The 12,649-nt window shown below is 36.0% G+C and overlaps 2 protein-coding genes across 10 annotated transcripts in view; one reads left to right on the top strand and one right to left on the bottom strand.

Moving 5' to 3' along the window:
- ptpn13 (protein tyrosine phosphatase non-receptor type 13) overlaps positions 1 to 2,472 on the bottom strand; it is a 47,406-nt gene extending 44,934 nt beyond the window's left edge. For all 4 annotated transcript variants that reach the window (XM_028025131.1, XM_028025132.1, XM_028025135.1 and 1 more), the window contains exon 1: positions 2,126 to 2,472. The gene's annotated coding sequence lies outside the window, so the exon portion shown is untranslated. The remainder of the gene's footprint in view (positions 1 to 2,125) is intronic.
- Positions 2,473 to 7,976: 5,504 nt separating this feature from the next.
- The window catches only part of mapk10 (mitogen-activated protein kinase 10), a 39,102-nt gene continuing 34,429 nt past the window's right edge, over positions 7,977 to 12,649 (top strand). For 4 of the 6 annotated variants that reach the window (XM_028026190.1, XM_028026186.1, XM_028026188.1 and 1 more), the window contains exon 1: positions 7,978 to 8,324. In XM_028026190.1, coding sequence (XP_027881991.1) covers positions 8,322 to 8,324 — 3 coding nt within the window. In that variant the 5' untranslated portion in view covers positions 7,978 to 8,321. Of the gene's footprint in view, positions 8,325 to 12,649 lie in introns of all 6 variants that reach the window. The other 2 variants (XM_028026184.1, XM_028026185.1) reach the window with 2 other exon arrangements.

Raw genomic sequence — 12,649 nt, 5'->3', positions numbered from 1 at the left:
AACATAGGAGTCAAGTTAGAAGCAAAACCTTTAGATTTTTCAACAAATAGCTTTCTAAAATGCATTAAGTCTCTCTATGATTATAATCCCTTGCAGAAGCAAACAAATGAGATGCTAGGCATTATTGTCTTGGTACCTCAAATTTTGTTTTCACCACATCTACCGAAGTGTGTGTTAATTTCAGTAAGAGAGTTTTAGTTTTAATTTATATTAACTTTTTTATAGATCAGAGTAAAAGGCAAATCTCAAACGTGTCTCTTTATCTAGTTGCTTGTGTCTGATGTGGTATCATAAAGCAAAACAACTGGATGTTGCTGAGATGAAAGATCAACGTTATAAAATGTGGTTTATCAAGCTGTGGGCATTTCAGATTTTTTTTCAAGGTCTGTTGTTCAGAGTAAAAAAGGCTTGCGAGTATCAATTAGGAACATATGAGCATTATTATAAGTCAATAAAAATAGGGGTAAAATGACAACACACACATCATCAAATACAACCAAGATGTTTTTCTAATGTTTGTATGCCTTTACTATTATTTTTTGTTAATTAGTTTGGAGTGGCACCAGTTAGGAAATTTCTTTAGTTAAAAACGATTTATGGTTTTCTTTTAAATTTGAAGTGCCAATTCTGATTTTGACCCTTTTTTTAAAACCACTATATCAAAAAGAGCAAAAACATATGCAAAATATTTCTGATAACAAAAAAAATGTGATAATAAAATTGTCATATTTATGTCAGAAGATCTGACACTAACATTTGTCTAATTTTTATTAAACTAAAAGAGCAATTGGTGTGTTTAGACCAGCATGTGGTAAAAGTTTTAAAAATGTATATGTAATTAACAACAAAAAACAAACAAAAACACGCACACACACACACACTCCATGATCAGAGCTGCAGCCAATTATAGGAACCTTTTGCTCAAAGTCAAGAATAATTTGGCTCTGCATACAGTAAGTTTTTTCTTACTCTAATATTATATTACAAAAATAGAATTGAAGTTTCCCAGCTGGGTCTTAAATGTGTTTCATGTGAACAAAACAGTAGTAGGGATTTAGCAACAGCAGTGACTCACCTAAATAAAAGAGAAAACACAGTGGTTAGTTCACATTCTTTGTGATCTACGTACCATCTACAGCATTAGTGGAGGTACTTTTCCAGATTACACAAAACACAGGCCAATACAGCGTTGAATATTGCACATTCTAGTTAAGGGGCTGTTTTCCTTCTTCACAAACCAGTGAGCTCCACTCAGTGTTTTTGTTTTTCAGTGAAGCCTGTCTTGAAGTGCTATGACTATTTCCTTGGTTATCAGCCCAGCTCTGGACCAATAGCCCTTATTTCTCATTTTGGTCTGAACCTCATCCGCTCCATTTCTGTTAATCACAGGGTTGCTATGAGAACTGTGACATGGAGAGCATTTTTTTTTTTTTTAGTAAAACTTCACTCTAGCTTGCCTTCTTCCCAACACACAAACCCTGCCCTTTAACTATTTTGCTCATTTTTTCCTATGAATAACGCTCTCATCACCTTCTCCATGACAGCTTAGATGAGAAAGTTCACCCCGTCTCACAGCCTTCTTTCTTAGCTTTTCCTGACCTTTCACTTTGAGTTAACTTCAGTATACTTCGATGTTAATGAAGGGGGAAGGGGGCCTAAATACCTTCTCACATGCCAATCCATAAAACCTTTAGTCAATAATGATTATATGGCTCTAAATGCTTTGGTAACAGGGAGAGAATGCATGCTAAAACATTAAACTTGTGGTTTATTTTTTCAATATTAGCCAAGCTACACAAGTGATAGATGTTTCAAACAGTTACATGGCATGTTGTTTTTATAGTAGTGTTCCCTCCCTCCCAATTAAAATGCTGTTACTTTAGTGATGTGGGGCAGCCAAAAATATACACATAATCTTAATATAACGTTGCATTTAACAAAAAACTTTAAAGTGATTCTAACAATCTAAAGGATAGTAGATAGCTAGCAATCAACGCACTGAAGAAAGACTTAAGTCTCACTCCAGCTGACTCAATCCTTCAGGTTTCGCAGCTGGGCTAAAGTTAGCCAAAACACATGCAAATAAAATAGACTGAAAACTAAGTGAGTTTAAAACGAAGCTTACCAGGAAAGAAGAGTTAGACAATTAATTCAGGCGTAAATGTTCGTACTCCGACGAAGCTACGAGTCCGCACACAAACTGCACCAGACGCCATCCCATCCACAAAGCAACATCTTGGATTGTAGTTAACTACACGGCGAGGAAGACAGGCAACAGGTCATGCTACTCATTCCACTTTAATGGTCCTCTACGTGGAATTATTTTCAGCCAAAAGTAAAAGTAAAAAAAAAATAATAAAATGTTACATTAAAATATTTGTTTTATTTGTTTGGGAATCTGGTCTATTCGCTTCGGCACGGTTACCAGCTCTCCTCCAGCGAAACAAAGTTACCATTTCTGCGGAGCAGTGGAATAAACCCTCCCTCTGCCAGCTTAGCGTGGGCTGACTGGGAGTAACCGGACACCAAAGGCTGGCCTCTGATTGGCTCGCTCCTGGGGGACTGTCATTTTAACCACTGCCATGGCAACACACAACCAGGAGGGAAATGCTGAGCAGAATCTGGTTTATTAAATTTTCTGTGGTTTACAAATCCCCTCCCTTTAATTGCCATAAATGTAGCATGACATGGGACAAAAATTATAAAACATAAACAAACACAAAAGAAGTAGCAACGAATGAGAACGTTTTTTGGCAGTGTTCTGGCTTATGTATGAAATTTAAATGTTTTGTTTTCTTTTTGTTAGTTTGTTTTGTTGTCGTTTTTTTTTACATTGAAGTGATTCATATTTTATGGTTTAATTATAAATCTTGAAAGCAAACAAGTATCTTCATATCTCCGTAGTATTCCATTTACACTATTTATTGAATAAATAGGAATTATTACATCCTTAAATGAGGGCTATTTCTCTGACAACCTTGCTTGATCTGATAATCGACTTCTTCAGTAAAGCATTTCAGTGTAGACTCAGGTGAATGGTGAGGGAAGGCCTGTTTAATTACTTTTGCATACAGGCACACAGTTTGTTAAATTATATTATCGACTGTTTGCAGTTACATATAGTGTGATTCCAGCACATCCAAATATCAGAAAGGATCATATCAACAACATCAACAGGCAACATTTTACAAGTTGTATACAAGTTTATAAAAACAAAATTGCAGCAAAAAACCCCCCCAAAAAACCCCTCAATTTTCCTGGGGATTATATTTCTTAAAGTAACACAACATACCACATCTACACCTGTTGTTGCACCCTTCTTGACAGCCTAGAAAAAAGGCTTATAAACATTTTCTTTACTCGTAGATGGATGGCTTTTTGAAAGTAATTACAGATGCTACCTTATCATATAACATGAATAATTAAACTGTTCACATCACCAGAAAGGTTATCATACTCTTAGAGTATAGAGCTAGTGTTAACATGGTCTTATATCTGTATTTCTAATCACAGATTTCTTTGTCATAACTATCATTACTATTTCAGCAAGTACCTAAACGATGTAGTCACATTATGGTGACTATATATATATAGGCATAGATATATTATTCTATGAAAATATACTTTTATCTCTTTTCATTCTGTTGTTGTAGAAGCCGATATCTCTTCGAAACTCAGTGAAAATCGAGACCGTGGGCTTCCCACAGCATCAAAGTGATTCATTTTCGGCACACTCAGGAAGCAATCCACAGCTGAGTATTTCCTTCCCGCGTAGTACTTCAAAGTTGAGTTTGTTTATGATCTGTCTATCGCCATCTAGTGATTATTAGTCATTATTACATGGCCCTTCATATCATTGTTAGAGTTACAGTATCTGACCCTGCCCATGCCTGGTAAATGCAGTAAATATCAAGCTTTCCCTGAAATAACAGCCTATCTACATAAATCACTCTGAAGGGATTAAAAACTGACATCGCACTTATTTTTGCATGTGTGGGTTCAGTTTCCACCTAGGTAATTATTGTACTAGTCACCTAGACCCTTCAAGTCTTACATAAGGCAGTAACTGATTTACACTGTGATTTGTAAAAGGGGACTGTAATAGCATAATTTGATATTTTCTAGTAAACATCCATTTCAAAAAATAATTTCTAATATAGGAATCTAAAAATATATATTTTTTGAATTGAATGATCATTAATCACTAAAATACTTGGTCAGGCAGCTGATTGATGAGCCACCACTGTATCCAGTTTTCTTGTACATCTGTCGACTACAGCAAGTAGCTAGGTCCATTTTGCAAAATGAATTCCAAGCTTTGTATATGAAGTTTCTATCTCTGATTTCAAAACCAACTTTGCTCTAACTGCTGTGCTAAAAAGAAAAAAGTAGAAATTTTTAACAACAAAATTTGAATTAACTTTGAATTATGAGATGTGTTTTTACTTGGTTTTTATTTATCTTTTAAAGATACTTTTGGCATTTTGCTATTACATTGCTTCTACTGATGACATTTTGGGAATCCTTTCTGTAAAATGTCCATTACATTTAAGTGTCCTAGGTCTTTTTTTTCCTCATTGTTTTAGAAAAGCACGCTGCTTAAGGTCTTCATGAACAAATTGATGAAGACCTTGTGTGCATCTGGCTTTTAGTAGAATACTCAGTAATATTTGAAGGAACTTGTGAGTATATTTCAACATTTCATTTTATTCTATGTTTTTGTCTACTTCAGATAAGTGCTGCATGGAAGTTTATAATACAGCAAATTTATGTCGATATGTTTATTGATACTTTCCAATGTTCTGGATGCAATTTAATTCTTTTAAAGTTCTGCTCAGAATATTTTTCTTTTCTTGCCTTTTGACTGGAATACTATTTTCATCCCATTGCCTTTTAAAAACAGTGCAATTAAATAAAACACACACAAAAAAACCCCAATGATGATAATAATGATAATAATACAAGGGTGCAACTTTGTGTTGCAAGTTGGTGGGGACGAAGAGGAACGAGGGGGACGGCTAGGGTGCTGATGCACCTGTAACCGGATCCTTTCAGTGTTGTGCTGATTTTATTGATTGATCAGGCCGTGACACGGTTTGTCTTTAAAAAGGATGGTTTCTTGATTTATTCTGACGAGAAAAACATACAGAAAACAACCGTGTTATTGGCGGCCTGCTCCAAGTCCTCTGCCGCAGGACAACATGACAAAAGGGCGTGGGAGGACCATGTCTCACAATTTTTAAATAAGCAAAATAAACCTTTTCTATACAACATACCTGACGAGAACAACATACAGAAAACAACCATGTTATAGGCTGCCCGCTTCCAGTCCAACACAAAATAAAAGTACATAACAAAAATTAACTTAATAGATCTATAAATAAACTGGATGTATTTAGATGAAAAATAAACAGCACACCCCTCTCCCACAGGACATGACAAAAGGGGAGGGTCTAAGGGGCGCAAACAATTTAAAGACAATACCACAGAAGAAGAAATAAAAAGGAGGAACTTCCGATCTTAAAGTAACACAATTAAAACAATGACAGAGTTTTTTAGAGGTGTGTCAGTCAGGTAAGGAAAGGAACAATACAAATAACCAAAAAAAGACATTTTGTGTAATTATAACAAAACAGAAATACAACCAGGTTACACACCCACAGTTACTGGAAGGCCTTTTATTTTTTAGTGCTAAGAATAATGCCAAAACTTGCATGTGAATGCCAGACAAGTCTTATTCAATAAATTAGGACATGTGTCCTGTTCAGGCTTGTCAGATTAATAGTACCTTTAGAGAATAACCTTTTAGCAGCTATTAAACATACTACGAAATATAAATATGTTAAAACATCTAATTAATCAAATTAATTTATATAATGTCTTTCACTTGGAGATGGAATTACAAACAAAGTAACTTTTCAATCATATTCTAATTTATGGAATGAGTCTGTATTTACTGAGCATATTTGCTTTGATATAGCAAATATTAAAGAGAGAAAACCCTGTTTTGGGTCTGGTTGGGGCAGTTGGTTAGTAGAGTGACCATCGATATTACAGGTTTCTATAAAATGTGACTTAAAGCTGAGATGCTGATGTTTGAACATATAAAATATATATATTCTCTCTGCATACAAATCTATAAATAGTTTGGTTTCTGTCAGTTCTGTGAAGACACAAGAGAGAACTAAGCGAATTTCTCTTTTATATTGACCAATAATTTTATGTTAATTGTCGCTGTAGCAGCCATGGTTTAAAATTTAACAAACTTTAGCTCTTTATGCTTTATGAAATATTTAATCCTATTTGATGACTGCTCTGAATATTGCCACGTTCAATCGTGCAATTAGTCCAGGGAAAAATGTAGACAAACGGGTGATTGTGTTATTTTTCCCAGTCTATCAGCCTAACGTCACACGTTGCCATGACAACCAATAACAACAGCCCCGGGAGCGCAGAACAAAGATTAGTTCAAGTGCATCTGGAATTAACACTAAAGAACCACAACACATTTCACAAAAAAGTATGTAAAAACACCACAGTGATCGCCTGAACACTCGCGGTGGTTGATTAGCTAATTTAAACACACTTCTGATTATCTGTCAGAAAATGTGTGTAGTTCACCTTATTTTGTGTTAATTGAACCGAAATACTCCGAACTGTACAGCAAGGGTACATGATGATAAACGTTAAGCTAGCATAGCTAACCTACTCTCCACTTTCTTATATACATTTTTAACTAAAGCTTTTTACTGACCTGTGAAGTGATTCCCTTGGACCTTGTTATCTTGCCGTCGTAGCGTTTTCAATTAATCTAAAAACTTTGCGTCCATTTTTCAGATTATTTGCTTGATTGTGTCATTTCCCCGACCACCGAAATTCGTGACTCAACGCAAAGCAACGGCGCAGTGAGTCACCTGATGTCCAATCCACTAGATCAGTGGTTCTCAAACTTTTTTCAGTGATGTACCCCCTTAAAAATATATTTTTAGTCAAGTACCCTCTGACACGGGCAAAACATTTTTGGAATTAAAAAGAGGTACAGTGCTGTAAAATCACTGTCTGATTTATTAAAGCCAAACAACTTATATCAGTGAACCTGACAAATACATCCATATTGCAAACATTGCATGGTTAAACAAAAAAGAAAAACAGAAGACGGTGACCACCAGGAAGGTATAAAACCAGTCAAACCGTTTTATTTTAAAGGATATTGAAACTAAATACTGAATATAAAATTCAGTGCATGAACACACATTTATATTTTATCGAACTTTTTACAAAATAATTTTTCCCAAGACTTATTATGAGGAGCCTACTGATTTTTTAAAGATATTTTGAAAAGCTTCACGTACCCCCTGCAGTACCTCCACGTACCCCCAGGGGTACGTGTACCCCCATTTGAGAACCACTGCACTAGATCACTGAGCGGACTTGCCATTTACGTTTTACAAAGGAATTTAAAAAAGCATTTCCTGTTAATGTTTTGATACAGCGTGCAGCTGCTGCCGAGTCACTGTCCGCACATGGATGCAGGCGCATAAACACAAAGAACGGAGCAGGAAATATAGGTGGGGATTGTCCCCGTCAGGCCAAAGTTGGTGGGGACATGTCCACACCAGTCCTTCAGGAAGTCACACCTATGTAATAATATGTTCTATGCTATGAAATTTATTTTTTTCCTCCAATGAAGGACTGTGCTTCTTTGTACGACAAAGTTTTTGCGGATTCTTGATAAACATTTGGATCGTCGGACACACCTGCCCCACTAACAGCTGCACCACAAAACTACGAATTCCTAATTGGATGGTTGGACGGTACAGAGTGAGAACAGAGGAGATACTTCGCCCCTCCCATCTGGAGGGACAGCCTCCATGTGAGCTCTTCCTCTCCGCACCGTCTCTCTCCCTCTGCCGAGGCTTTGACGTCAGACGTGCTCCTGGGCGGTTGCTATGGCAACATATTTCCCCGTTCCCATTTTTTCCCTCATCCCTCCCTCTCCTTCTCCGAGCTCTGGTAGGCTTACAATGGTTCGGCCAGCATCTTGCAGCACAATGGTTGCAAGGTGGTGAGCTGGGAGGGAAGAGTGATTCAGCATCAGCAAACCTCAGTTTCCGTCCATTCCTGCTTCTTTTTTTTTTAGTTGGTTTTCTTTCTTCATCGCTCGTTCGTCTTTAAGAAAATAAAAGAGAAAAAAAAGCGCCTTTCGCTCACCCGCATGAACGTGTTTATTACGCCTCCAGCGATGGTCACTGCAATGTTTCTCGTCGGGATGTTTTGAAAGGGACTGGCTCCGGACTGGGATCGTCATCAGCTGGCACGGAATGGTAAGGCCGCTGCAAATTGTGAATCCCCCCCCCCCCCCCCATCACCACCGCACTATAGTTGCCAGGAAGGTGGAGTGATGAATATTGATTGCAAATTGAAGGTTAATGAAGTCCACTGTAGTGGTGTCTTGGTGAGGGGATTTAATAATAAGCAGAAATCCACCCATGGACATGTTTTACAAGCGTCTCTATGGAAATGCCTAAAACATCACAGAGCTCCTTCATTGGCTGGACTCTACTTGCAAACAAAGAAAAAAAAAAGGAACATCACCTAATGGGGTACAATTTCTCATTTTGAGAAGCAGACAAAATACTGCAGTTAGTCATGATCTATAGGTGTATAACTCAAAACCTTTTACAAAATTGCAATATTTGAACATAAAAGGCACAATTTGCATTTTTGATTAGGCACCGCAAATGGACGTTGGATGACTAATCTCCTTCACAACACAAGTCTAAGTACTGTAGGCCATCATGCAGGGCTTGCTTGTCTCTCCTCCCCCTCAGAAGTCAGCTGCGCACCTCGTGCATTATGCAGAGCATCACTACTTCTCCAGGATGCCAGACCAGTTTTGGATCTTTCATAAGTCTGAGAAAACTATAGATAGTACAAGTGTAGTGCTTTCAGTCAAACAGTTGGGTTAAATGGAAAAAGATTGATTTGGGACCTTTTTATTTTGGTATTCTCCTTCTCTGTTGCGGTTTGGATGCTGCAGCTGTTACTGTTTGTGGTTTATATGAATTTCTTTGGCCTTGTTATGAAAACTTAAGATGTAAAATGGATAGGATGTTTTTTAGCCATAGTCTTGTGTTGTGTTCTATATAGTGTTGTGTGAATTACCTTTGTTTTGGGGAATTCTATTGCATATCACTGCCTTATTACACTCAAAAATCATTTGATCTAATACACTGATTGCACATGTGTGCAGAAATAGAATGTATCATTGCAGCTGCATCATTAAACCTGCTCTTAAATTGTTATTGTTTGGGGAAAGATTCTCATTGTGCTCATTACTGGAGGCTTGCTGGGATATTGATAAAGATTTAAAGGTGTCATAACAAACTGTCTGCATTAAAAACAGGTAAGAGCGGGTTTTTAGCGCCATGACCTTGGCTGCTGAATTATTCAGAAGGCAGGCTTGGGAAAGAGCTGCAGGGAACGGATCTTGATTCGCCAAAGCTTTACATGGTTTGTTTCTGCAGTAGTTGACGAAAATGACATCTGTCTGTCATTTTTGTGCTAGGCCTACTTAAAGTGTATGAAAAATAGTGCTTTCCAAATACTGGAAGATAACTATTTCTTGTGTATATAAATTGTTCTCGCACTATGGAGTTTAAAAAAATAATAATCAAAGTTGCCTTTGCAGGTCTGCACAAACTGGCAATTAATGGCATTGATTTCTGAAGAGGTAGCTTGTTTATGCAATGCAGAATCGTTAATGGAAACAGCCATAAGCAAAGGAATGTTATGCTGTGCTGTAAAACTTGTGTTTCGTTTCCATTTTGTTCTTCAGATTTAGGAACACCAGAATGCCCATCCTTAGTTATAGAATGTTATTAGGTGATAGTAGCAAAATAAACAATATTCATCTGTAGCCATGTGCTGAGATATACAGTAACATTTGTACAATTTATAATAATCCATGGTAATTATCTGTCTTTGTTTCATCTGAATCCAAATAGCAGATTTGGATAATTTCATGCCCTTTTTCCATTTATTATAGTTTTTTATTGAACCAGTTGTTTTGTACATATAACAGATTAAAAACAAATCAAAAAAGTCTGTCATTGCTGAGAAATATTATTTACTGAAGCTATAAAACCCTGGTTCCTTACTTTAAATCTCATCAAAGTGAGAATGTATCATTCCTAAGACAAGTAGAAACTAACATGTGGACAATAATGAGACAAGGCAGGCAGGTAGGTCCTTTCTGAACCTGAAAAGTGAGGTTTGAAAAGATCACAACTGCAAATATGCATGTGATGGAGCCAAGAGGAGAATATAGAACATTACTTTTAAATGTTTATTATCAAAGGCATTGCAACGTTTCCCCAAATTTGGTACAAAAAGTCAAGTTCAAAAAGATAAAGATTAGAAAAAAATGCTCTCCCAAACAACATAAGATTACGTCTAAGAGCAACTAAAAAACGATAACAGTCAAGATCAAAAACATTTTTTTCCTACATTTGTCACTTGTTGAGATTTATTGCTCCTTTAAATATTCACTAGGTCAAAGCTGTATAAAATGAAGGATGATTAGGGATCAATAATGATGACTGGCATTAGCCCTGACTTTGAGGATTTTTCCCTGCCAAATTTTAATAAATACAATTAAATTCAGTACCAATACAATCTTGTCTTTTTTGATGATGTACTTTAGTATGGTTCTACAGTGTAAATAAAAAAGATAAAAAGCTAATTTAAAAGAAATATTTGAGTTATACAGAAAATTCAGATTCAAATATTGGAACAAAGTGAAAAAAATGTATATCAATTGGGGATTGATAGATTTAGTGTCACAAAAACTGAAATATATTCATTAAGACTGAAATAAATAAAGAGCAGCGCCTTCAACGGCTGCAGCACCATGTACCTCGTCTTCTTTGGATGAGCTGCATTGAAATTAAACTTTGTTGTGCTTCGGTACAATAACAATAAAAGCCTTCTGATTGTGATGTACTCGAAGTTATACATTTCTATTAGAAATATCGCAAATAGTCAATATTTTACAATATTTTATAATGTATCAGTATCAATATTTAGCAAATATATTTTAAAATCATTCAAGGAAGATTGATTTTCAATGTTTTAAATTTTCTCACCATTTCTAAGTTGATTGTATATTGCAACAGTTAGCAAAAATGTGTTTATACCTGCCAGTTTCGTTGATTCATTGACTTTGCAGTAATCCCTCATCCAATTATTGGGCGACAGTGGAGAGGAACCACTTCCTTTACAACAGGAAGAAAGCCCCAGCAGAACCAGATTTAGTAGGAGTCCACATCTAACACAAGAGACTGTTGGGTTAGAGGACAGAGCAGGCAACCAGAAAGCATGAAATTGTTGGTCTAGGAGTATTTTTTTTATTTGGAAGATGACGTATATACACAATTGGATCTATGATGTTAACTGAGGAAATTAATAAATCAATATATTTCTATACAGCCTTACTTTCCAAAGACTTAAATATTAAACTTTGCATGAGAGTTAGTTTATCTTTCTACATTTCTGTAGATAGAAACATAAAAAAGACAGAGAGTGAAATGCACAGTTACATAAAAAGATCTGGTCTGCCAAACATGCAGCTTTATTTTTCGTCATGTATTTGTGTGATTTTGCAGGTGGTTGAATGCAACACTTAAAAGCCGTGTCAGATTTTGTTCCAATCCTCCAAGGGCACATCTGCAGAGAGAATTACGAGTCGCCAAAGGTCACATATTGTAGCAGCTCAGGGCCCATTGGATGGATTTTAGAAGAGGGGCATTAAATCCAGACAAATGACAGCGCTGGGAAACAGCAGCATACTACTAAATGTTCTATTAGCCTTTCATATTTCTTATTGGTATACAGTGTTTTATGCAAGATGTTGACAGGTATTTGACACTTTGCTTTTTGGATATATGTTGGATTTTGGTAGCCAGAGCTTAAATTTTAAATAAAATACAAACTCAGTAACTGCTGGTTTTGTTTAGGGAAGTAGTTGTTGTTTCTGTTTAATGCAAAATCTAAATATATTTTGAATTTTCTCAAATAAAGTAATTTTTTTGTCCTCTTTTCAAAAATTTGTTCAGATCATTATTTTTCTGACCATAACAGTGTTTCTCTTTTCCTCAAAATCTGACATGCCAATTCCATTTTGATTGATTTATATTTTTCTTTCTAAAAGCAAGGGCAGATAAATAAAAAAAAAAGACAAAAAAATGTGCTGCAGGATTTTAGACAGAAATAATACTTTTGGAATCCCACAGGAAATTAATAGTTTACAGGCTTATCCCCTTTTAGTCAGCAACTTAGTTTTTTTTTTCGATTTTTTTATTAAACTCACAGAAGTGCGCCATAATTCATGTTAGGTAATGCATTTCTGGACAGAAAATGATGAGAACTCTTAGATCTGATGCATTCAGTAAATGGGGAAAGTAAATCAGATTTTTCACAATATGTGCTTGCAGTCAAGGCAATCAGAGATGTTCAGAAACTGTGATTTAAGCGAGATTCGTCAGCTGTTTCTTTATAATGAATTATGGTATGTCACAGTAGAGACCAGAAGGCATTTTTGAAGCTCTAACAAAACAAATCAATAGACGCCAGTAAATATTCAGGGTTT

This window comes from Xiphophorus couchianus, chromosome 8 (genome assembly GCF_001444195.1).
Source record: "Xiphophorus couchianus chromosome 8, X_couchianus-1.0, whole genome shotgun sequence".
NCBI classification, from domain to species: domain Eukaryota; kingdom Metazoa; phylum Chordata; class Actinopteri; order Cyprinodontiformes; family Poeciliidae; genus Xiphophorus; species Xiphophorus couchianus.
Note: the sequence above shows the minus strand (reverse complement) of the source record. Positions and strands in the feature narration are given on the sequence as shown.